The sequence below is a fragment of the Silurus aristotelis genome (genome assembly GCF_946808225.1).
Source record: "Silurus aristotelis genome assembly, chromosome: 4".
NCBI lineage: Eukaryota > Metazoa > Chordata > Actinopteri > Siluriformes > Siluridae > Silurus > Silurus aristotelis.
In genome coordinates, this window is record NC_139577.1 from 24,556,626 (window position 1) to 24,582,937 (window position 26,312).

At 39.8% G+C, this 26,312-nt stretch overlaps 1 protein-coding gene across 3 annotated transcripts in view; it reads left to right on the plus strand.

The window, feature by feature from the left end:
- Window positions 1-25,084, plus strand: part of zswim8 (zinc finger, SWIM-type containing 8) — a 36,257-nt gene extending 11,173 nt beyond the window's left edge. The window contains exons 4-26 of one of the 3 annotated variants that reach the window (XR_014533053.1): window positions 1,368-1,540; window positions 5,540-5,647; window positions 5,918-5,999; window positions 7,369-7,489; window positions 7,757-7,958; window positions 8,360-8,535; window positions 9,044-10,298; window positions 10,404-10,535; window positions 10,744-10,923; window positions 11,011-11,194; window positions 11,461-11,559; window positions 11,670-11,794; window positions 13,602-13,893; window positions 14,949-15,104; window positions 15,286-15,508; window positions 15,706-15,995; window positions 17,333-17,556; window positions 17,638-18,129; window positions 18,330-18,510; window positions 18,998-19,171; window positions 19,648-19,767; window positions 19,876-21,439; window positions 21,570-25,084. Coding sequence is in view for 2 of the 3 variants with exons in the window: in XM_083538277.1 (XP_083394403.1) it covers window positions 1,368-1,540; window positions 5,540-5,647; window positions 5,918-5,999; window positions 7,369-7,489; window positions 7,757-7,958; window positions 8,360-8,535; window positions 9,044-10,298; window positions 10,404-10,535; window positions 10,744-10,923; window positions 11,011-11,194; window positions 11,461-11,559; window positions 11,670-11,794; window positions 13,602-13,893; window positions 14,949-15,104; window positions 15,286-15,508; window positions 15,706-15,995; window positions 17,333-17,556; window positions 17,638-18,129; window positions 18,330-18,510; window positions 18,998-19,171; window positions 19,648-19,767; window positions 19,876-20,054; window positions 23,612-23,815 (5,372 nt within the window). In the remaining variant the exon portion in view is untranslated. The remainder of the gene's footprint in view (window positions 1-1,367; window positions 1,541-5,539; window positions 5,648-5,917; window positions 6,000-7,368; window positions 7,490-7,756; window positions 7,959-8,359; window positions 8,536-9,043; window positions 10,299-10,403; window positions 10,536-10,743; window positions 10,924-11,010; window positions 11,195-11,460; window positions 11,560-11,669; window positions 11,795-13,601; window positions 13,894-14,948; window positions 15,105-15,285; window positions 15,509-15,705; window positions 15,996-17,332; window positions 17,557-17,637; window positions 18,130-18,329; window positions 18,511-18,997; window positions 19,172-19,647; window positions 19,768-19,875; window positions 21,440-21,569) is intronic. The other 2 variants (XM_083538278.1, XM_083538277.1) reach the window with 2 other exon arrangements.
- The last annotated feature ends 1,228 nt before the right edge of the window (window positions 25,085-26,312 follow it).

Consider the following 26,312-nt stretch of genomic DNA (forward strand, 5'->3'; position numbering starts at 1 on the left):
TCTGGTAATGGTCCCCTGGTGGTCTAGTGGTTAAGATGCAGCGCTCTCACTGCTGCGACCCGGGTTCGATTCCCGGTCAGGGAACCATCCCCAGCCACTCTTAGTGCCGGTCCCAAGCCCGGATAAATTGGGGAGGGTTGCGTTAGGAAGGGCATCCAGCGTAAAACATATGCCAAATCAAACGTGCGGAGGATCCGCTGTGGCGACCCCTAACGGGAGAAGCCGAAAGAAACTTATTCATCCTCTCTGGTCTGATCAGCAAACTGATGCTATGGACTGTATATAAAATATAAATATATAAAAATTAAACCAAAAGTGTAGTTCATGGGGTTCAGGACAATTGTCAAAAATGAAACTGTGAACCACTGCTATGAAATGAAACCATTTGAAACTTATATTTTTAGTCCTAAATTCATCTCTAAAGGTAACTTCTGTCTCCATTCAGGCTTTTTAGTTTCGTTTTTATCCTGACCTTCACAATGTTCTGTTGTCTACCCCTGACCTAATGCAATCTGAAAAGAGCCAGTTCCCTAAATTAGGATAAATAGAGGGTGTGGGCCATTCTCATTCTCAAACGTCTTGTGGGGAGGGGAAAGCCAAGTTGGATAAAATAAGGTTATGCACTTTAAGATTGAAATGGATATGACATTTTGGAGCCCCCTTGCCTTGCTGCTGACCACATTAAGGAGGAAAGTGGGTCAGAAAGAGAATGCCTTTGGCAAACAGGTAGAGGAAAAGGAACTAAGAGTGCAGAGAAATGGATTTGTTCTAGAGTTAAAGTTGAAGGAGGCCTGTTGAATCTGGAACAGCAGCTCAGAGCTTAAACTACCCCCCTTTCTGTCTTTCTTTTAGCTGGCTAAAGAAGGGCTGGCTGCTCTCCAGTGGTAAAAAGCATTTATCCATCCCCCACTGCTTAACATCCTTACATACACACACTGACTGTCTCTCACCATTTCACTCAGTTTTCCACTGTCTCACACTGCATAAAGAAAATGCATTTTTGTTCATTTCTAACATAGATTCGAAGGTGAGTATAATAATGGCTTTCAGCATTGCCAAAAAGTCAACATATATCACATAAAAGCAGAAAAAAGGTTTTTTTTTACCTAATTGGACGAAAATGGTAGCACAGGCTTCTTGCATGGTCCTTAGAAATATATTTGTTGGGACGCAAGCAAAACACACATGATCAAACTCAACAGTGATTGAGCTTCACTTCAATTGTATGTTTTTGGAAATTTTTATTTTATTTTTTATCTTTCCATTTAAAGTGGTATCGCCTTTTGGAAATGTTCAGAGCTGTATGTGTTCCAGATGTTACATTTGTTGCTAAGTCAGTTTTCCTCCTTTGTCTCATTTGTGTCCAGGTTTCCATCTCAGTGCCACTGTCCTCTCACCCCAAGCTGGCCAGTCAAAGGGTGCCTACAATGTGGCAGTCATGTTTGACCGTTGCCGCATCACTTCCTGCAGCTGCACCTGTGGAGCCGGGGCCAAATGGTGTGCTCATGTGGTGGCACTCTGCCTCTTCAGGATTCACAACGTGAGTGCATTTCTTTTCAAGAGGTGGGGAAAGACATTCCACACGGACCCGAGGCTAGCTTTCAGGACCCAGTAAAACCTTTGCAGTAATTTTCCTGGTTGGTATAGAACCAAGTTAAATGAATGATTTGGGAAATGTCTGCTTGTTTTGATTATAAATGGCAGAGGTTAGCAGAAATTGTTGGCAGTTTAAGTCTTTAAGTGACTGCTCCAATTTGGCTTGGTGAAAATATCCCGTGTTCTAAAAAATGTTTAAAACTAGTCATATTGAATGGATGATTTTGTTAATACTGTAAGATTGGGGCAAATCTGTTGCCATAGTGTTAAAATGATCTTTTTGAAGCTTGAAGCCCTCAAGTTAGTGCACAGGATTGTTTCCTAAATTCCTCCTTTTGCTCTCGTTCAGAGGTATTCTGTTCAGTCCTGTCCTGATTGGGGGACATTAGTGCCCCTTCACCCACCCCCTAGATATTATCACTCATAATACGGTGTTATAATTACTATCATGTATAGTAGGCCTGTCCTACATTTTTTTCTATCTATAAAAAAGACTGGTTGTATGCAGGGAATGCTCAGGGATGCTGTCTCAATGAAAACCAGTGACAAATCTATTTCAATCTATGTTTAATATCTACATATCACATTTCCATATTGGTTTTGGGATGTCTTCTTGTCAAAATAAATTATGACTGGTGTAAAACATGCACGCATTTGTGGTTTTTGTAATGGTCGTGGAAATGACTGTTGAATTAAATCACCGTTTAAACTCGCCCACCTGACTAGAAAACATTTCCAATTGTGGCTAAAGTCTAAAATAAATAATAGCTTAGATCAGCACAATTCTATTTCTCTCATCAGGTCCTGCTGAAATCCAGTATATTTATAAAACAATCTTGTGAGGTTCCAGTTGGTATATTCATGAGTAATAACCCTAGCTAGTGCTAGCTTTCTTGATGGTGGGTAAAGGTGTCTCATTTGAGATTTTCTATTTGGAGCAGTTTCTCTGGAAGTAAATGAGTATGTATTTTGCACTGTGCAATTTTTTTATTATGGTTGCTTATTTTCTCTTTTTGTGCATGTGCAAAAAAACCTTTTACTTTAGTGTTTCCCTTTAGTTTTATGGTTCTATTAATAAACCGTTTTTATTTTAGTTGGTGAGCAATTATTCATGTTTGAGTTGAATCATTCACGACTTTTCAATTATTCTGGATGTTTTAAACACTTCTGCTGTGTCCCAGTTGTTTTGTCTGTTAATTGATTTAGCAGCTGTCCATAGAAAAGAAAACATTACTGTCCAGCACCACAGCATGCTCACCCATATCTGTGTCTGTGCAAAGTTGATGTGGGTGTGAGAGTGCTGAGAGGCTTTTGATTAAAGTCTGAAGGCTCCCTGCGGAGTGCAGAAGGGAGGAGGCAGGGCATCTGCTCTGTCCTGATATCCCCCTGCAGAAGGTCCCTGCTCAGACCGATAGACCCAGCAGCCCTGGCCGTGGGTGGCTTTTAGCATTTGCATGTTTGTGAGTGGGCAGCGTTCATTCTGCATGCTTCAGCACGGGGAAATTATGAAGCGCCTAATCTGAATAAATGTTTTTTTTTTTCTTCTGACATTTGCATGCTTTGTATCGTAATGACTGATGCACAAAATCCTTTCGATATTTCAGTATAGACGTGAAAAGAGGATTATTTTTAGTGTGCAGAAATATACAGGCATGGCGACACGTTTACGTCGGCATTTGTAAAGATGTTTGAGAGCACGTCTTGCAGATAAGAGTTTCATTCTGCAACATTCATTCAGGCTTAGGTTCACTATAATTTATGAATGTATTTTGTATTTCAGTTAATACTATATTTTGTTGTGCAGTTTTTTCCTAGAAGCATAAATAGTTTTTTTTTTCTTCCTGCATAAGTTCCTGCATTGCTGCATTTTCAGATCTGAGACATGTAGGCTTTCCTCTCCCCTTCATTGCTTTCTGTCAACCCCAACATGCTTTCAGTGTAGGCCTGAATATGGTGAGGAAGCTGTGAAACCATTAACGGTTCACAGACCTGGAGGTGTGAAGCCCTTTTCTGTGGTGACCTGATGTGGGTTCAGTTTAGACAGTGAGACCTGTTGTTCTGTCTTCGTACAGTCTAATCCATTTTTTACAGCTGATGTTTTGGACAACAGGTGGGCTCGTGAATAGTAAAAACAGAGTTGAATTGGAGTGTTGTTAATGTATGTGAGCCAAAAAAGTGTGTGGGTGTGTTTGTGTGAGAGGGATTGTTTGTGCTGTGTACATTTAGTGTGACTGTGAGTGGGCTTTGTGTGTGTGGGTTTTTTTTTGGGGGGGTAGGTTTTGTGGTGGCTCTTTTGGCATTTGCATTTCAATGTAGTTATTTAATACCAAGGATTAATTGACTGAATGACTTTTATGATAAAAAAAAAAGTTAAGCGATTGTAAGATTTAAATAAATAAGTGGGAAATACACTCTTTCTAGTAACACGTTTGCATTATTATATTCTGTTAAATGCTACGGACTGTATTTCTGACACACACATTCACTTTTCATTAAATGTGACATCTACATTAGAGTGCCATTCTACATTAATGGCTTGGAACAAATTTTCCATCTAATGGCCGCATAGTGAGGCAAAAAATCAACTTCTCTCAGCTCATGTGTCTGCCTGGGCTTTATTACACACCCTGTATTTAAAAGGACAGTTTTCTGCATGTCAGTAAAAAGTATATGTGGAGAAAGGCAGTCAGGGAGTGGTATTCAACCCTGTAAAGTCATCATATATTGTCATATATCAGTACACTATGTACACTACACTCTAGCTACTCTTTAATAAATATTTACACAGCCATATGAGGAAAAAGCCTTCAAAATAACTTTTGTAATGAATGTAACTTTCTTATAAATGTATATATTGGAGTCTTTAATAGAAAACTACTTATCAGAATACTTGTAGACATTCGGTTATACAGGATGTGCATCAGGTGTATTATTAAAATTCTAGTACTACATGTAGTCATGACTTGATAGGTAATGTCTAGAAAAATAACTAAATAGGAATGATGCTGTTTGCAAAAATTACTTATAAAAATGCAGACTCAACGAGAGGAGAAATTTTAGTAAATAATTCTAACATAAAATAGGCTACACTCATTGAGTTTGTAAAAAAATAAATGAAAGCTTCTGAGAACTGTATTATAATTGTTTATTATAATGCAAATATTATATAATCATAGCTTTGCCTTTAGAATATTGTTAGACATTTTGAGTTCAGCAGTCAATCGGATGAGCATATCTATGTGTACGCATCATTTATTTTATTTAAATATGCTTGCTCACTAACTAAGTTTTAAGCTTTCAGTTGTATACGTTACTATTTAGCGAAAAAGTCAGCCGACAAGCACCAACACACTTAGGCCTATTAAAAAAATAACGAACTAAAAAAAAACACTATTTGTCATTATGCAAATTGGATACTAAACACCTCTGCTTCCTTCTGGTAAACCAGTGTTGCTTGGTTTGAACTTTGGCAAATTATATGCTACAATAATTTTCGTCTGCATATCCTGTTATAAAATAGTTACTAAGCTTGTACCAAGAATGTGCCAAAAACGTTCATTTTCACTCTTCTGTCATTGTGCAGACTTGGGATCAATTGCAGCATATGGATTTATTCTTGACTTATAATATTTTATGAAGTTCAAAGTTACTTGAACTTTCTACTAAACATTATATTTCACTGGAGAATTTACTTTAGCAAAGAAAAAGCCTCATTTGCAGGCTGCCCACAGACCATCAACAGGCATGAGATTTTATTGATATATTAAAGATTTCCTCGAGTTAATGTGGTTTGGTGTCATTAATGCCCCTATTTATCTTTTCTCTGAAATAACTTATATAAATGATCCATGTTAATCATATTTCTATTTTGTGGAAGGTCATTTGCCATAGTTTTCTAGCATGTTCTCTGTGTTAACTTTCTTGTGTTCTGCGTCCCCCGCAGGCGTCTGCTGTGTGCTTGCGAGCCCCCGTGTCCGAGTCCCTGTCCAGACTGCAGAGGGACCAACTACAGAAGTTTGCACAGTATCTCATTAGTGAGCTTCCACAGCAGGTATAAAATCATGTTTCTTTTTTGAATGGTTTGGTAATACATTTCAGCTCTAATCTCTGATTTGCCATTTTCTTGGCATCAGGTAATGCAGTTATGGCGCTGTCTTTCCATTTCGGCCTTGTTCTTTGGCTCTTTAAGAACTCTATCTTCTAAAATGTGTCATTTTATGGAGCTTAAAAAGATTCACCTTGGCTGAATACTGCTCATCTTTAGATAAGCAACATTAAATCCTGGTTGTGGATCCTATAGCATTTTGTTCTCTGTTGACAGATTTTACCCACGGCCCAGCGTCTCTTAGATGAACTTCTGTCCTCGCAGTCCACCGCAATTAATACAGTATGTGGAGCCCCAGGTATGAACCGCTTTTTTACAATTATGCTGGACTAAGACTTCAAATGAAAAAGATAGTAGAATGATGTTTAAAGTGCCCGCTGTACTAAATACAACTGCAGCACCCTTACTTGTTTGCTTACATCACTGCATGGATCAGCAGTTTGATTTCTGGGTCTGCTGTTTGTGTGTTTGTTTGCCATTGTGAAAGCAGCTGCACAAACATGTTTGAGGTGAACACTCAAATATACCACATCCTTTTGTCTTTTATCAGCTGGTTTGTTTTACAAAGCAAAACACGAGATGCGAGTTTTAAAAAGATGCCCCGGACAACCTATACCCAAAATACACTCTTTGCCTGACACTTGATCATAACCCCCATATGTGGTTTTCACTAAACTGTTGCTACAAAGCTGGAGGATATCTTTGTATGCTGTAGTATTGCAGTTTCCCTTCACTGGAACTAAGGGGGCTAAACATGTTCCAGCATGGCAATGCCCCTGTGCACAAGTGAGATCCATAAGCACATGGTTTACACAAGAAGAAAAACTTGAGTTGAAACGGCAAATGCACACTTGTGTTCTTGTGTCTGAAGGAGCACAAATTCTTTTAAGTCACACTTCAAAATCTAATAGAAGCCTTCCAAAAAGACTGGTGGTTATAATGACTGTTAACAATAACAAACTGTCCAACTCATAGCCTCTAAAAACCATTCTTTGCCCCAACACAGCAGTGTGTTTCAGTAAGACATACACTTAATTTTAGATAGTTCATGTTGAGTACACACAACTGCATATTTAGAGGAGGTTTTTCTGTTTAGTCATTTAATCTCTATTTGAAGCCTACTGCCAGCTTTGTGATTTGTACTCTTCTGATATCTCGCTGTCTCTCGGTGCAAATCAAGCTGTCACTACAACTCTAATAATGAGCTGGTAAAGGCGACAACCTCCCCAGACATGACCTTTGAAACCTATTCTGAAACTGTTGTTGCTCCTCTGTGGTAAACTGCTGGTGTAGCAAGACCTAATTAGAACTTTAAGAGGTTTCCTAAAACAGGATAACCCACATAACATTAGTGATTATTTTAGGAGGACCAATGAAGCAGAAAACTGAACATGAAAATACAAAAACTTACCACCGTTATTTGTGTAATAGAACAGAAGATCTCTGATTATTTGTGTCCAATCTAACATATATATATATATATATATATATATGTTTTTTTGTTTTGTTTTATATATATATATATGATGTAAAAAAAACAAAACAAAAAAAAACGTTAGACCAGATGCTTATCATCACCATTTAAACTGCATCCCACATAGACTTGCAAATTTTCCCTCTATTGCGCCCCCTGTAGGATGGCTGCAGATTAACTGTGTGTTTTACAGATCCTACAGCTGGGCCTTCAGCTTCAGACCAAAGCACCTGGTACTTGGACGAATCAACTCTCAGTGACAACATTAAGAAAACACTGCACAAGTTCTGTGGTCCTTCCCCTGTAGTGTTCAGGTATGGTCAGATTAATTGGAATAGCTAATAAAGATACGTTTTTATTGTGACGCATTAGGCAGCAGGATGCTTGTTTAAAAGACAAAGTAAAAAGTGTAACACTGAAGCCATCACATCTATAGAACCCCCAGGCCTACGAATTTACTAGACCTGTTCATACTGATTGATATTGCTGAAGTCTCTCGCTTATTTAATAAGCCTTTATGTTTATGTATGTGTGACCGAGATGGACAAAACTCAGTGTGCGTCTTTTTTTGTTTCCTCCAGTGATGTGAACTCCATGTATCTCTCCTCCACGGAGCCTCCAGCTGCAGCAGAGTGGGCCTGCTTACTAAGGCCACTGAGAGGCAGGGAGCCAGAGGGCATCTGGAACCTTCTCTCCATTGTCAGGGAGATGTTCAAGAGGAGAGACAGTAATGCAGCACCACTTTTGGAAATCCTCACTGAACAGTGCCTCACCTATGAACAAGTAAGCTACTTTCATGCTCATAGGGATAGTATTATTTAGTGACATTGTTAACTGTGCTTTCATTAGTATAATTATGACTCACTATTGCTAACAGTATTGGTATTTTCGCTATTGGCAATGTGGAATATGTAATATTAATGTATTCACAACATTATAAAGGGTACACACTGAAGACAGTATGGATAAATGTATTGGTATTATGTCTTATGTTTTGCCAGACAGACAAGGTTTAGTATTAAAGATAAATAGAGTGTCTGTTGTCTGTGTTATAGTAGTCTGTACCTATACCATGTAAAAAAGAAAATGAGTGCCCTCATGCCTTCCTGGATTTTTCCGGATTGTAATTTTCCATTTAGATTTTACACAATATCTCAAACCTTTTCTCTGTCTTTGTGGTCCAGATCATTGGTTGGTGGTACAGTGTGCGCACATCTGCATCTCACAGCAGTGCCAGTGGACATACGGGCCGCAGTAATGGGCAGACAGAAGTAGCTGCTCACGCATGCGCCAGCATGTGTGATGAAATGGTGGTGCTCTGGAGGCTGGCTGTGCTTGACCCCACCATGTGCCCCCAGAGGTATAGTTCCATCAATCTACTCTAGGCTTCTAGACTGTGTTGCTTTTTATATGTACTGTGTGGTAAACTTGGCCAGCCTGCAGACTATGATAACATAAAAAGTGGGTAAGATTAGACTTGTTGGTTAAAGCGCTGCTCATGGTCTAAAAAAAACTTTCCTTTTAAACTTGAGACACAAATTATGCAACCAGAAGCATAGCTTGTGCATGAGGCCTTGGAATAGTAAAAAGTCTATTGTGTTTACTATTGCTTTTTTAGTTTATTCTGGATCTATATTTTAATTTAAAAAGCCATTGGTTTAAAGTTTTGTTCACTCCAATAAAGAGCATCTTTAATTTTCTTAATGTCATGAATGTCACCTGATGCATGGGAGGGGACTGTGCTGTAGGGATTAGGGGTACGTTCTATACCAGGGTTGCCAGCCACCATAAGAGGGGGCTGAACTGGTGACATACAGGCAGGACATATGACCCAGATGACTAAAGTCCTTGTGTTTGTATTTCACTAGGCGTTTGGAGCTTGCTGCCCAGCTCAAGCAGTGGCATCTTAAAGTGATTGAGATTGTGAAGCGGGGACAGCACCGAAAGTCTCTGGACAAACTCTTCCAAGGTTTCAAACCGGCTGTTGAGTCTTGTTACTTCAACTGGGAAGTGGCATATCCTCTGCCTGGCATTACCTACTGCAGTGCAGACAAAAAGAGTGCTTCCTTTGGCTGGGCACGGGCAGCACAACCACAGAGGGGAGCCAAAGCAGGGACGAGTGGGGAACCTCCGGAGCCTGGAGTAGGAGGTGGACGTGCTGGAGGTTCTGAACCTGGAGCTCCCGAACACAAATCACGTGGCAGCTCCCACCCACCCCAGCAGGAAGTGGCCGTGCGGCCCAAAGAGACTATTGTGAGCAAACGAAAAGCTATGTCTGGAGTGAACAATGGAGGGATGTTGGTGCGCCTAGGTGGAGGTATGTCTATATCCATAGAGGAAAGCGCGAAGGGTGCCTACAAAGCTTGTAGCTCTTCCTTGTCGATGAGCAGCAAAAGCAAGCTAACGCAGAGTAGCAAGACTTCGTGTGGAAGTTCAAGCACGGCTGGGGGAAAGCATCCAAGTGCTAAACGTCGCACTAGCAGTGAAGACAGCTCTCTGGAGCCTGATATGGCTGAGTTGAGCCTGGATGATGGCTCTAGCTTGGCATTGGGAGCAGAGGCGAGCAACACATTTGACTTTTTGCCTCCACCCTCAGAGATGCTGCCCTCACCCAGCTCTCTCCTCAGAGAACCTCGCAAGTACAACAGCAGTAGTGGTGGTGGCAACGTCACCAAGGAGCGAACGTTTGAGGGTAAACGAGGCATACATGCCGCAATACCGCTGGCAGCCGAGGCCCCTCACTGTTTCCCCAAAGAAAGCCCAATAGCTGCCATGACAGTTGCAGTGGACAAAGAAGTGGATGTGGAGGCAGAACTTGAGGAAAATGGAGGAGACGAAGATCCAGTAGATGATGCTCTGCCATCTCTATCAGCTATGGTCACAGCAAAACCTTCTCGAAGCCGAAGAGAGGGGGAAGAAAGCAACACAACGGGAACGTCTGGACCCCAGGTCCCAGAGGCAGTAGCTGGTGGAGACCCAGTTGGCGAGGATGATTACCAGGCCTACTATCTCAGTGCTGCCTCTGAGGAGGGAGCTGACAGAGGAGTGCCAGACAGTAACCTTGAGGAAGAACCAGACATCTTTGCTGGAATCAAACCTTTGGAGCAGGAATGTCAAATGGAGGTGAGCAGATTTGTTAGGCTTGTGTGGCTGTATTAAGATGATGTCTTGTCTCAGGTCATGCATAGTCGATAGTGTGCATTATTTAAAAGCATCTGCTGTGTGTAGGTCCTGTTTGCCTGTGCAGAGGCTCTGTATGCTCATGGTTACAGTAATGAAGCATGTCGTCTGGCTGTGGAGCTGGCGAGAGATCTTCTGGCTAACCCTCCTGACCTCAAAGTGGAACAGCCACTGACAAAGGTAACAGTCTGATGCATACAAATACTGAAACTTAATACAAAATATTGGCTTGCAAATATTTCACAAAGTGAAACAGACTGCAAACTGTGCTCTTGTGCAAAACTACAGCATGTTCCATATCATCCATGATGAAGCAGCTCAGATTTGCTTTGTGTCGTTAAATATGTGAATCGTGTCTTGCCTTTTTTTTTTTTTTTTTTTTTTTTAGGGTAAGAAGAGTAAAGTGTCAACCAGCAGACAGACACAAGTGGCTACCAAAACTCTTTCCAAGGCCGCCTTCCTGCTTACTGTACTGAGTGAGAGACTAGAGTTTCATAACCTAGCCTTCAGCACCGGCATGTTCTCACTGGAGCTTCAGAGACCTCCAGCTTCCACCAAGGCTCTGGAGGTACACACCAGCCTTCACATGGAATCCCTCCCAACCAATAATGCAACAATTATATATTTGCTTATAAAATTTGGTTTCTGTTTTTAGGTGAAGCTTGCATATCAGGAGTCAGAGGTGGTAGCTTTGCTGAAGAAGATTCCTCTGGGTCTTGTCGAGATGACCGCTATTAGGGATAGAGCGGAGCAGTTACGTGACGGAAACTTCTGTGATTATCGTCCTGTTCTGCCCCTAATGCTGGCCAGTTTTATTTTTGACGTATTGTGCACTCCAGGTGGGTGAAGATGCCCTTTAGTTACATCAGATTTACTTGTCTAGTAATAATGTGGTTTAAAAGCACTGCTTTTTTTGGGCTAATCATTAATGATTTTTATTATTATTATTTTTTTTTTTACCCAAGCCTAACTATATTCATATATAAAAAAGAAAATGTATATTTTAGTGCTCTGTAATTTGATAAAATAGATAGATGGTCATATGGCTGATGTATAGAAACATGTTCTAAATATGATCCTTTCTCTGTTTTCTTTTTTCCTTTAGTCGTCTCTCCTACCGGTTCACGTCCTCCCAGTCGTAACCGTAACAACGAGATGCCAGGTGATGAGGAGCTGGGCTTTGAGGCTGCTGTTGCTGCTCTAGGTGGGATTGCATGTAGTGACTCTGCACCACAGATTTTATCCGAAATATGTTTCGCCAAGTTTTTAATCAGTCAGAGTGCCTACAGCAAGTGTTTGTCTTTTTGTGGGCAGGAATGAAGACCACGGTTAGTGAAGCAGAACACCCTTTGCTGTGTGAGGGCACCAGGAGAGAGAAAGGAGACCTCGCTTTGGCTCTAATGATCACCTACAAGGATGACCAGAGCAAGCTGAAAAAGGCACGTAATGTTTTAGTGATTATTCATGGCCTTTAGGTATTTTGGGTATGCCTCTGAAATGTAGGTTGCATTGACGTGCTATGAAGCAGGGGTACTAAATAAATTATATTCATTAATTAATTATATATAATATAAATAATATAATAATAATAATAATAATAATAATATAAAATAAACATTGAGGTCTAGTTTTATTTTCCTTTTTTAGAAATGTCTGGATAAGAAACTAAAATTAACTAAATTACCAAAATGGTGGTTATGTTTTAATGCTTAACCATTAGTGATTATAGTTTATGGCTAAAAATGGATGCGGAACTGCTGACAGCTTTGAAGCAGTGAGAATAAACAGATTTTTCTTTGTACAGTCTTCATTAAACGCTCCCTTTATTTTTTAATTGTTGATGAGGTGTCTTTAGATTTCTAATCAGACTGGAGAGGGTAGAAAACAAATCTATGAAAGTCTCTGAAAGTCGAGTTTTTCCGATGTTCTTCTAGCTACTGAATAAAGGCATATTTTTGGATTATTGATTCAGCTACAGTTTGGTATGCTGAAGAACGTTTCTATCTGTTATAAAAAATATACAGTGAAGCATTTGAGATCAAAAGATTAATACAAGACCATCGATTAGAATTTCAGATGATGTAAATTAACTGATATTTACATGTAGATTTGTCAAATAACATGACACCTTTTGCTTAACTTCAGTATTTTTTATGTGATTTAAAATTATTAGAAAATGTGACTGACCGGGGTTTCTTGTTTCCCAGGTGTGCACTGTTTTATTGATTGTTTAAACAATGAACAGCTCGAATGTTCACTTTTGGTCTGAGCTCTAGGTTTTGACGGTGAAGTCTGCATTTGTTGGAAAAAAAAAAGGACCGAAACAAAATGAAGGCCAGAGAGTTGTCCTTAGCAGAAGTGCAAGCCATTCTGAAACACAGAACTATCGGGCCATTGATTATAGCATTAGTACGAGGACTGGGTATAGCTAACACAATCATTTGGAATTTTCAGAGACAAAAAGAAACACCTGGTGTACAACAAAACCTGATATCTGAAAGGACTGGAAAACATTTGCAGAATTACATAGAAACAGATTACATACAGTGACAAAAAGGCAAAATTATGAAGTAGGAAAGGATCTGCTTACGATCCATAATGAGCTCATCAGTCAGCTACGGTGGAGGTGGTGTCTAAGACCTGTATGGGTGCTTCTTGAACTGGCCCAGTAATCTTTATTGATGTTGTAACTTATGTTGGTATCACTGTCTGCAGAGTTACAGAGAAATGCATTCGATGTAATTGGGAGAAACTTCATGAAGTAAGAAAAAGTGGAAGTGCGGTATATTAGACCAAACCTTAACTCAGTTGAGCTGCATTTCACCTTCTGAAGTAGAGGTTTGGTGATGGCTGTAGGATGCTGGCTTAATTAAGTTTAGCTCATTTAAAAATTAGATGATCTGTCACCAGATGTGCAATGTTTTGGGCTGAAAGTAACACCTGTCAGTAATATGTTCCAGTGTTTTGATCACTTAAATATTGGGTGGGTTCAAGTAAAAAGCTCCATGTTTAACACATAAATGATTTAGGAATTGAGAGCTGAAATGTTTTAGAAAGTGAAAGCTGTTTTGTCCTTAATCCTAAATATCTCGAGTGTATGGCAAAAGAAAAGGATTGGCCTTTGTACATTTAGAGAGATCTAAATATTTCCTGACAGCCCTTTATGAATGTTGTGAGGCCTCTGTCCTTTAATTTCTAATTAATCAGTACCTAAACCTAACAGGTTTGCACTCCTTTTGTCTACAGATTTTAGACAAGCTTCTTGACCGTGAGAGTCAGACCCATAAGCCCCAGACTCTCAGCTCATTCTACTCCAGTAAACCAGCCACGGGTAGCCAGAAGAGCCCATCTAAACATGCAACTCATGGAAGCAGTAGCACAGGAGGTGTGTCCAAACACGCAGCGCCGGTTACGTCAGGTTCCACCTCTGTGCAAGGTGTCTCAGGTGGTGGTGCAGCTGGGCAGCAGGGTGGGCTGACAGGCACTGGAGTTCAAGGCACGGCATCAGGAGAGGCGGGCGGCGAGAGCCGAGATCAAGGTGAGCAATTGACATTTTTTGTCTTCATTTATTGAAATAAGTGAACTTTTAAAAAATTTTACCTGGTGGTTTTTTTAATCCTTTAAAGGAAATATATGTATATGTATATGATATATTGTATATGCTTTTATTTGCTTATATGTGCAATTTTCAGTGTCGCACATTATCTTGTCTTGTGATTTGTTTAAAGGTATTGACTTATTTTATATGTAATATAATGGTTCATGGTGTTGGCATTTGCATGGCTAATGTAAGTTTATTTGAAACATTGTTCTACACCATTCATACATTGTTGCCATCTACTGTATATATTTTGAACTGCAGCAACAGATTATGAAATGTTTTAGGGCTTTAAGAATGAATATTAGGAAACAACTTTGAGGATTTAAAGCCTATAAAATTATATTCTAGCTAACCTAGCTATTATTTATATATTGTCTTTTATTCACAAATATACATTTAAAACATAATTAAACTTTATATATAATTATAATACTATTTTAGAAACCCTGGGTCACCTAAGAAATGTATTTCAGTGAAAACAATACATAAAAAATTGCTTGCTTCTGCTGTAAAGTGTCTTAATATTCATAATAAACTTTTTGCAACTTACTGGGAATTAAGAACTTGTGACTTTTATGTCAAATAAACAGAGACTGTGTGAAATTGTGTGTAAAGTCTAGATGTTGTTCTGCTCCAGATTAGTATATGACAGCTCTGGCTCAGAGGTACCATCTATGAGATATTTGATCAGTACTTGTGCTTAGCCCAGACCCCTCATGATCCCAGACCCCGAGAACTGCCATGCAACTTCATGAGGCCAGACCCCCACCTCCTTTGCTTTTGTGTTTTTGCTTTACATATTTAAAGCCTAACAGGAAACTCTTTGAGGGCAAGTCTTATTTATAGTCTTATAAGTCTTCAATGGGTTTATGAAAGCAAAAAGGAAGAGGCAGTTTTAACAAAAGATTATATTTAAAAACAAAAAAAAAGTGCAGCCAAACACATTTATACCCATAAAGCGCTTGGGGCTGACAGTTATTTTGCATTTGTAGCAGATGGCGCTCAGTCGTCCTCGTGTGAGCAGCAGAACGAGGTGGCTTCTTTTAAGCCTGAGGGCACGGTGCCCAGCCGCCTGGCACTCGGTGGCCGTGGAGCCTATGGATCACGCTGCTGGGGCTCCCCTGTACGGCAGAAAAAAAAGCACACGGGTACGAATACCCATTTGAAGCCATGTTTCTAAAGGCATCATGAAAGAGTTGCATTTTTTTTTATTTTTTTTTATCCTTTTGTGAAATTTATATAACATTTGAATACAAACTGTCATATTAGTATTATTTGTGACACTATTTGTGAGTTTTTACTCTTCTCTTCTGATTTGTGCGCTTTCAGGCATGGCGAGCATCGACAGCAGCGCTCCAGAGACCACCTCTGACAGCTCCCCTACACTCAGTCGCCGTCCCCTGAGAGGTGGATGGCCAGCGTCGTCTTGGGGAAGAGGTCAAGACAGTGACAGCATCAGCAGTTCATCTTCTGATTCACTAGGCTCCTCATCTTCCAGTGGGTCACGCAGAGCGGGGGGAGGAGCCAGAGCCAAGAGCACCGACACCAGCAGGTGAGGCACAAAAAATTATAGTATTAAAAGTACAGAAACAAAATGATTATGTATTAGAATGTATTATTAATTGTTGCTTGAGTAGCTAACACAAGGTTTTGTTTGTGGATTATTTATATAATATTTATATCCTATACATTTTATATTATATTTAAATCATTTTAATTAATGCACTCTGTCACATTGCTGAATTACAGGTATAAGGGTCGTCGCCCTGAATGCCACGCTCCACATGTGCCCAACCAGCCATCAGAGGCAGCAGCTCACTTCTACTTTGAACTGGCCAAGACTGTGCTGGTAAAGGCTGGAGGAAACAGCTCGACCTCCATCTTTACACAACCCTCTGCCAGTGGAGGCCACCAGGGGCCTCATCGCAACCTGCACCTGTGTGCCTTCGAGATCGGCCTGTACGCCTTGGGCCTGCACAACTTTGTGTCTCCCAACTGGTTGTCCAGGACGTACTCATCTCATGTGTCCTGGATCACAGGTAAGGGATAAATACATTATGTCTACTGAGAGCTGCAACAACTATTCAATAAAATCTGTAATAATCGATAATGAAATTCGTTATCAACAGTTAATAGGGCTGATCATGTTACGGGTTAGCGTGACGGTAACACAGCGGCCTGCAAAATGGCAGCAGAAAAAGGTACAGGGTCAATCAGCAACAGGAAAAATTGTGTGTTCCAAGTCATCCTAAGCATGGGAGCTTTGAATATTAAACGCAAGGCAGTGGGAGCAATTTATATTAAAAGGCTGTAAAACTGAAACCTTATGCAAGTTATGCAAAGCGGAGCTTGTGAGGGATGGAAGTACCACAGTGATGCACGAGCACATGAAAAGAAAACACACTGGTGTCACGGGTGAAGGCGAAACATCAGCACGGGGAGCAGAAACTGTAAAATCCTCATCATGTGAAAATAGTATAGTTAACTGAAGTGTTATTGTGTAAACTGTTTGTAACTTTGGGACAGTCGTACTGGATCTGTTCTGTCGTGACTCGCGAGCATCATTAGCATCATCAGCTCGTTTGCAACATAGTGATAGATTCAATTAAAACGGTGCAAACAAACACTTAATCTAAAAGCAGCAGTAAACAATTAAATTTTAAGTCACTGTTGTGGTTTTCAGCGAATGTTTATGCATTTGTACACCAATGCATTTTAATCAAGCCTGTTACCTTGCTGCTTTTCTCTGTTTAATTATTTGTATAATATTTACCTACTACAACAGTAACATCTGTTTTCAAACGTGATGTTCTGCAGCGTTCTTATTTTCAAATGCTTGTTTTCAGTGTTTGCATATTTAATTTATGCAAATATCATTTAAATATACATACACAATTGTATTAATTATATATTCTATATGCTTATCTTCACAACTGAACACAATTTATTTATTTTTTTTTTTTTTACTTTTTAAAATGAAAATTGTCAAAAAAAAAAGTTTTACTATATTTGATAATTTTTTTTTAACATGATTGTCAACTTGCCATCTGCAATACAATATAAATGTTTATTTAGACAATTTTTGTAGCCATTATAAGCTTTAAAATGTTCAAATTAAAACTAGTGATGTGGCTTTTACATATTTTTTTAAGTACACATTTTTACATAAATACCCTGAATTAGGGTTTTTTATTGTTATAATAAGCAAAACACCCAATATTTCTGTATCTGAATAATTGTGGGGGGGAAAACGAATACAAAAATAATCGTCCGATTAATCGATTATCAAAACATTCGTTCGTTGCAGCCCTAACTGAATTGTCTGACTGAACAATCAAGTTTTTTCCACTCATGTACTGGTTCTGTCTTTCTCAAGGCCAAGCCATGGAGATTGGCAGTGCTGCTCTTAACATCCTTGTGGAATGTTGGGACGGTCATCTCACCCCTCCTGAAGTGGCATCGCTGGCAGACCGGGCATCACGAGCCCGAGACCCCAACATGGTACGAGCTGCAGCTGAACTCGCACTGAGCTGTCTACCTCATGCTCATGCTCTAAACCCCAATGAGATTCAGAGAGCACTGGTGCAGTGCAAAGAGCAGGTACAGTAAACTATTATTATTGATAAGGAATGCTGTATTTCTTATGTGGACAATCTAATGTATTTTTTGCTCCTTTCTCAGGATAATGTGATGCTGGAGAAGGCGTGTATGGCTGTAGAGGAGGCGGCAAAGGGAGGAGGTGTTTACCCTGAGGTTTTGTTTGAAGTGGCCCATCAGTGGTACTGGTTGTATGAGCAGACAGTGGGTGGAGTCTCTGCAGCACAGAGGGAGGGGCCAAGTCGATGTGGGGCAAACGGTGGAGTGACTCGGAGACCTCCAGAAGGGACCTGCGGTGTGTTGGAGAGCTCTGTGGCCATGGACTCTGCCGGGGTAGCAGCAGTTACTGCGTCGGTCAGTGCAGCTGCCGTCGTGCCCGTCATATCGGTGGGGTCTACCATCTACCAGTCACACACACTGCCGGGCACAGCCATGGCACACACACCAGGTCTGCATCCCTACACCACTATCCAAGCCCATCTGCCTACTGTTTGCACCCAGCAGTATCTGGGACATCAACTGCAACATGTCCCTCGTCCTGCTGTCTTCCCCGTAACTGCTTCTGCGTATCCACAGGTAAGTAAGAGCTCTTATTTTCGAAGTATTTCACTTGATACTTGGCTGTTTAATGAAACTTAACTGTAAAAGTGGGAGCCAGCAGGCATACTAGTTGGTGTCTTGATATTCTAACTTATTGGCTGTATTCAACTAGATATTAGATGTTATTAATTTTTAGCTGGATTTTTGCTTAGTATTGTTTGTTGTTTTCTCTTTAGGGAATGCATCCTGCCTTTATTGGTGCGCAGTATCCTTTCTCTGTAGCCTCTGGGCCACATCCCCCAATGGCAGCAACTGCAGTCACCTTCCCTGGAGTCCCCGTACCGTCCATGACCCAGATTGCTGTCCACCCCTACCACACCGCTGAGGCGGGGTTACCCCTCACTACTACTGTGGCAGGTGAGGAAAGAAAGATTTATTCATGCCTGTGAAATAGAGTTGATCCAAATCATCAGTTTATGTCCATGGATTATGTTATAAAATAATTAACGTGTTTTTTTTTATAGCTTATTTAAAGGCAGCCCTTCACATGATGCAAGCAATATTGAATTGCATGTCCAATACAAAACAGAATAAAATTTTCAAGAAGAATTTATAATGAAAAGTTAGACAAGTAGTTTACGGTAGAAAGCCTGTTTACGTTTAAATCCAACATAAACACATGACATCACTTCTCTAGCAGAGCTAGACCTTTCCTTCTACACCAAACTGTTTTGAATTGTGTTCTGTTTGTAAAGTGGGTCTCCTCGAGTTGCAGTGAAATTTACTGTGAAAATGAATGCTGGTTGTTTAAGTGGATTATTATATTGGAAAAAGTGATTGTTTTCTCTATGTGAGGGTTCATCAGTAGACATTTTCTTAAAAATATGTATTTGCTTTTTCTTAGTCGGTGGCGTTCACTCAGGCGCCGCTATCCAGGCCATTCAGGGGACATCTTTACCTGGCCTTTCTTCTCAGCCACCTTCACTGGTCAGTGCACCGTTTCCCATGGAAGATGAGCAGCACAGTCAACCTGTCAGCCAGCAGGGGTTGCACTACCTGCACTCTGCCTACAGAGTCGGTAAGAAAGACTGTGATACAGCTGTGATATTTAGACTCACTAAAGTCCACCAGCTGCTAAGCTATTTTTTATTTTTATTTTAAGGACACACTGATATATTACAACTAAAAGGCGTTATGTACCTGAAATAATCTAGAGAAAAGAATCCAGAAACATTGGGAGAATTTATATTATTCAGGTTTCTAGAAATAGATCTTAGTTATGCCATACTGAATAACATCTGACGTGACTTAAGGAAGTAGCAATTTGTTTTCCAGGGAGAAAGCATGGAAATACATAAACTACTGAAGTATTGTGCAAATGGGGAATATCGGGATATTTAAGCTAATAGTTAACTTTTAGATTTTGCTTATTAGCTTCTTGTCTTGTTGGCTGGCATGCTTTATGACATTGAATAGATATATGATATATATATGATGATAAATAGCCCCGCAGGTGGATAAGTACTAATACAAGTGGTTTGTGTTCTCATGCAGGTATGCTAGCCCTGGAGATGCTGGGTAGGAGAGCTCACAACGACCATCCTAACAATTTCTCCCGCAGCCCCCCTTACACCGAGGACGTGAAATGGCTGCTTGGCCTCGCTGCACGACTCGGTAACTCATGAAAACCTGCCTGTTCGGGCTGGTTTGGAGTTTTCTGCTCTCTTACTTTATTCAGCTTCATCTGAATATTGTTCCTGCTCTTTCTGTTTCTGTCTCCAGGTGTGAATTACGTGTATCAGTTCTGTGTGGGGGCTGCCAAAGGTGTGCTCAGTCCATTCGTGTTGCAGGAGATCATTATGGAGGCCCTGCAGAGGCTGAATCCTGCACACATTCACGCTCACCTCCGCACTCCAGCCTTCCACCAGCTTGTGCAGCGCTGCCAGCAAGCGTACCTACAGGTAAGACACATGGGACCAAGAGCTTTAGAAACAAACTCATTACCTACAGTTGCCCAGTTTACAAAGCATTTTAAAGCATTTGATAAAATACTAGTTTGATTAGCTCCAGGATGTGCTGGCAACGCTAATGTTAACATGGCAGCAGTGCAGTGTTTAGTTCTGCTACAGTATGTTCTCTTTGAGTTGGCTAGCAAGAATCTTTGGGCACTGAAAAGATAACTTAATCTTTAAGGCAATGTTAAAAGAATTTTAGATAAAGGATAGATTACGGATGGTTCAGAGATACAAATAATTTTTTTGAATTTAACTTTAAGAAAAGTGGTTGTAGTATAATTATTTCCCCTAAAAACAGTGTTTTTTTTCTTCTTTAGTAACCTGACTTAGTAACTACCTCACTGAACTCCAAAATAAAACATTTTCTTCTATATTTCCTACAATAAATTCTATACAATCAATCTTGCCTGTAATTATATCTGTAAAGAATGATGAAATATTAACTTGCACTTTTATTGTAAATGTTTTTCCATCAACCATTAAAAAAATTTTATTAAAAGAAAACAATACATGCATTATAATGAAAGCCTCTTAAATGACCCCTTGTTTTGATCAGACCTGTGCTCTAGTGCCATAGTAGATTGCAAAGGCAAGTCCAGTGAACATTTCTGACCCGTTGTGGAATTTAACAAACTTGAAATACTAAAGCAAATCTGATGTGATATCAGGAGGGCTATTGATGGACCTTTTTGAAATATAGTTATGTAAAATTTACTCCACAGGTCCACAGAGCATCTGTTCAAAACCAATTTTGAACTAGGGTGATGTTGCTGAGCAACTGCAGAGAGTCAGGAATTGAATACATTTGTGTTCAAATGTTCAATTGTGCAAATTGTTATTTATTATAGTCATTTCAATAAGAAACAATCACTGGGTTATTTTATTATAAGTGTTTTTCAGGGGGAAATGAGCAATTCATATACAGGTCAAAGAATTGAAGGATTAAACGAACACCGTTAGATATGTATAACCTCCAGTGTAAATAAATATATGGATCATATATGGATCATTCCTCCATATGCAGCTTATTCTGTTTTGTACAAGATTTAACATTGCAACTCACTCACTCACTCACTCACACACACGCACACACACTCACTCACTCACTCACTCACACTCACTCACACTCACTCACACACACACACACACACACACACACACACACACACACACACACACACGGAAAACTCATTTTCTCAAATAGCTTTTTAAAATGTAGTATTTGAAGTAGTACTGCCTGAGGTTACGTGTGTGTGTGTGTGTGTGTGTGTGTGTGTGTGTGTGTGTGTGTGTGTGTGTGTGTGTGTGTGTGTGTGTGTGTGTGTGTGTGTGTGTGTGTGTGTGTGTGTGTGTGTGTGTGTGTGTGTGTGTGTGTGTGTATATGTATGTATATAATGTGTGTATGTGTGTGTGTGTATGTATGTATATTATATATGTGTATGTGTATGTGTATGTGCACAGATTGTGGACAGTCTTTTGAAAACAAATTTGAAATGAAATGTATGGTTTTGCAGATTAAGGTAATAGCTGAGACATTACTATCTACACAATCCCTTTTATTCCCTTCCAGCAAATTCAGAAGAACATTGCAGCTGACAACATCTCCATCTCTAATACTATTGTGACGAGTTGATGTCAAGTTGAAGCAATATTTATACGGATTGCTTAATTTCCCCTTATGAGAAGGCATGAAAGACAGCGAGTATGAGTCAGACACGGAGTGTGAGAGACAGGCAGACGCTGCATGAGGGTGTTCTCGCCTTTCGCTTCTGCCAGCAGCTTTCAGGCCACGGGCTGTCAGTGTGTGTTAGATGCTCTCTCATCAGCACAGCCCACCGAGCGAGCACTCTCAGACTCCCCCTCTCTTCTATAAACACTATGCCATACACTATTTATATGCACTGAGGGCAGCAGTCAGGGGAGCTCTTCTCAGAATCTTAAGTTGGCACATCTTAGATGTGAAGTTGCCTTTTATATAGGAAACGACTTATATCTGGTCTTGGCTGCTGAAAAATATTAAATCACTGATTAAAAAAATGTGAACCACAAAAGACAGAAGATTGAAAATCCTCTCGAGTGTGACTGTTTAGGAAGTCGGTAATTAAGAGTTTCACACCTCTGAACACACTGCAAGCTTGAGTATTTGAGTAAAAGAGCTCGGAAGTAATGACAGCCACGTCCTTGAAGAGAGGCATCGGTTTTAGAACCCACTAATGGCCATATATTCTTTTTAGCCTTTTAACCTTTTATGCAGTTCAGATATTTTTTAGTCATTGAGGAATGTAAATCAACATCTACAGAAATGTCCAATGTAATTTAAAAACACAAGACCTCTACAATGAAGACTGGCTTAAAACACACCCTTGGGAACACCAAAGTCCAAACACCAGTGTTGATTAAAAGAGTTACATGTAGTTAATCTTCAATTGCCGATCAATCACATGCTGCTCTTATATGTGGTAAGAGCCCACACTTGTTGTCTTGGACGTTGTAACCAACAGCAAAAGCCGTCTTGCTCTCCGGCAATATTACCCCAGACTCTTGTTTGTTGATATGCAGGGGAGACTGTGGTGCTAAATCACTCTCCCCATGCGCATCTAATGAGATGACGTGGCATTCACAGGCAAAAATCTACCCTGACTGGCAGTGAGGGATTTGCTGGAGAGAAATATGTTTCATATTCTATCGTTCTCTGCCAGTATCCTTCGGTTACATTTTTATGCCTTGTTTACTTGCCAGCTAATAAACATGCTGAAATTTGAGTCCTTAGTCCATATGTGGGTAGTCTGTGCACCTTCCAATTCGATTTGTTTTTAAAATCAGGGTACAGGGATATGAGTCCTAATATGATTGTTTGCACATTGTGATGCGTCTCCATTTCGGAGACGCATCACAATTTTCAAACAAAATGTTTTCAGTGTGAACACTTTATCATTCTCATCCATCTTGAGAAACACTAGACTCCCCCAACCCCCCCCCCCCCCCTCTTCCACCATTGAAGATCGTTCACTGTTCAGCTGTTGTCTTATTTAAGAGCTGAAAATGAGCACAGTAAAGATCTCATGGTGTACATTTTACAGTGTAGCGTTGCTGTTCATGTTAATTCTGTCTTAAGGCACATTAATATTTGATTACATTTGTGTCAAATACTGTAGAGCACATTTGAATTTTTTTATTTAAATATTTTATGATTTAAGGTCGTGGGCAGAAATTAATATTTTAGCTTGCGAAAAAAAAAAAAAAAAGACAGTCTCATAAAGAGATTTTGAAGCCTGGACACAAGCTGTGTTTGTCTCAGGTGTCCAAGCTAATGACTTGTCAATCCATTGTTTACGCTTGGCTTTGTCCAAGTTGTTATCAGCAGGAATGTCTTTTACTTTGGCCTTTGGTAAAGTTTGATTTTGACATTATGGCCACGAATGCAAAATTTCAATAAACGGCCTTTGTCTTTGCGTGTCATCTGCTCTGGTGTGACTCCACCTAATTTTATGTTTTCTCAACAGTACATCAACTATCGGCTGATCCACCTGACCCCGGCAGACTACGACGACTTTGTTAACATAATTCGAAGTGCCCGTGGGGCGTTCTGTCTCACCCCGATGGGCATGATGCAGTTTAATGATGTCCTGCAGACCCTGAAGAGAGGGAAGCAAACTAAGGAGCTGTGGCAGCGGATCTCTCTGGAGATGGCAACGTTTTCACCCTGAGAGCTCCACCAGCAGGCACAGACTGACTGAACTGCAGCTCGCCCCAGAGCTTCACCCAAGCCTAGTGTGAGCCACAGCGCCCCCCGCAAAAGTCCGGATCCATCACTGGAGGCACAATCATCAGTCCTCCTCTTGGTCCTGTTTTACTCCAGGATGTGCATTCTCGTAGGGTTTCTGAGACGCGAGAATCACTCATGAGGAGGAAGAAAAGGATCCCTCCCTTCTTATCGAATTCATTGTTGTGTCCCTTTTTTTTTTTGTGTGACGTCGAGTAACTTATGACTAGTGTTTTATCTTAAAATCATTTTTCTCCTTTCTCTATGTTGATGCTCTTTCATTGAGTTTTAGTTGTATGGTTATTGAAATACAATGAGTGTTTTTGTTTGTTTTGTTTTCTTCATTAGTTTTGTTGAAGTTTTGATTTAAATTTGAACGGGAACTAAACGTCAGACTCATACTGCAACATTCCTCTGCTTTTGAAGGAGTGAGCCTCCACCGGGCGTAAAGGATTACAGCGTTGGATACTCAGTGTATGAACGAGGGAAGAACATCCTTTATTAAAAGAAGTAAACAGACATTTAATAGGATACAATTATCAAGTACGGGTGAGGATTCTTCTGCGTTTTGTTTAATTCGTCCTTTTCTTTTCTTTTGATATTTTGTATAGTGTGGTGTGTGCAGAGAAAAGTCTGAGGAATGAAAGTGACTGCTATTTGAGTTCCCGTTTCCAGCTGGCTGTTGGTGGCAAGGGCTTGGGGTTTTGGAGCACAGATGTTTGGCTGGACCAGATTTTTTTTAAACGTACATGACTTTTCAGAATTTACAAGTCCACTGCCAACAGGCTCTCGTCCTTCCACTCAGCATTAAACTATATAGAGGGTTTGTTTTTGATTTCTGTGCAAGTACGTTCATCATCAGATGTCAGTGTACATACACAGGCAAAAGCAGTGTTCTCCTTTTATCTCAGATCTCATTAACCCCCTCATGGTCCCCCCCCCCCAGGTCCCTGTGCTCAAGCCTCAAGTCCAGCACCCACTTTGGAACTCACTAGTAGGGAATGATTGTAGAAATTGTACTGTGATATTTTTGTATTCTTCAAAGTGTAGCTTGATTGGGAAGAAGATATATAAATATATATGAATATATAAACTGTGCTGATTGCAAAGGGTTGTAATCTAGACTAAAGGAAAAAAAAAAAGAAAATGGAACAGACAAAAAGCAATATTAAAAAATTAGAGTTTACTTAATAAAGATAACTCAAAACACTAATTTGTGTGGTTTTTCCATGTAAACGTTTTCCTGTAAATGCATAGAAAACCGACCACTGACCTTTCAAGATGGAACATGATTAGTATTTATTTTTAATACTTATTCTGGCTTTGAGTTTTCTTCCTAACGTATAAACCTCACAATGAGCAAATAGGGCAAAAATTCACAGTGCATTTAATGTTGGAATTGGAATCTGTTTTGGATGTTCAGAGTGGAACAATCTGCGTTGTAAAACGAGGCACGTAAACGTCATCGAGAAAAAGGACAAAAGGAAAGAGGAAGGAAAAAAGAAGGAAAGCTTGCATCGCACTCAAGGGAAAGTATACTTTGAGTTATGAATGGAAGAAATTTTTAAGATCTATTTTGGAAGAGGGTAATACCATCCCTGCCATGGTGTTATGGTTTGGAATGTTGGAAGATGCCCAAATTTGGGAATATAAAAGAATTCCTAGTTGATTGTCCAGACAGACAAACAATGGCCTGACATGAAAACTTACCTAAAATATTGATAATGGCTTTGAAGGACTCTGATTAATAAATGTTAAATTTCTGGTGTGCTTGAAACAACAGAAAAAGATGTTTTTGTAATTAGCTGCTTATTTAGATTTTCCATTTTAACACAAAGAATGGAATGGTTAGTGAGTTTATTATTTGTTTATAGTTATTATTTGACGAATAATAAAAAAAGATTGAAGAAACGTGCAAAAATGTGAACCGTGCAGTCTGTGGTGATGCAGTTGATCCTTTCTGTCAGCTGGGGGCGCAAGATGATGCGGTTTGAGCTCCAAAATTTCGTTATTGCATTGTAAGTAATTTGAATGAAATATGGGCCACAGTTTACATGATCAAATTGGTGTTTTATTGTATATATATATATATATATATATATATATATATATATATATATATATATATATATATATATATATATATATAAAATGACACACCCCTTTGTTAAAATGAAAATGAATTATTCATGATATGTGGAAACTTTCCACTGTATACACTTTGGAATTGGATATGATGGATGTTTAAAAGAAAATAAATAATCCGGGCTTACATTATTGTGGTTCTAATTGCCAGCAACTTGCCACAACTTTCCTCCATTGAGCGCTTTACCTAAAAAAAATGCTGAAAGGAGGCGCTCTCATGTAGGCGATAACAAGATTCGGCATGCGGGGGGAGGCTGTGAATCTCATTCTCGTAAAACGAGCTAAAATGTTTATAC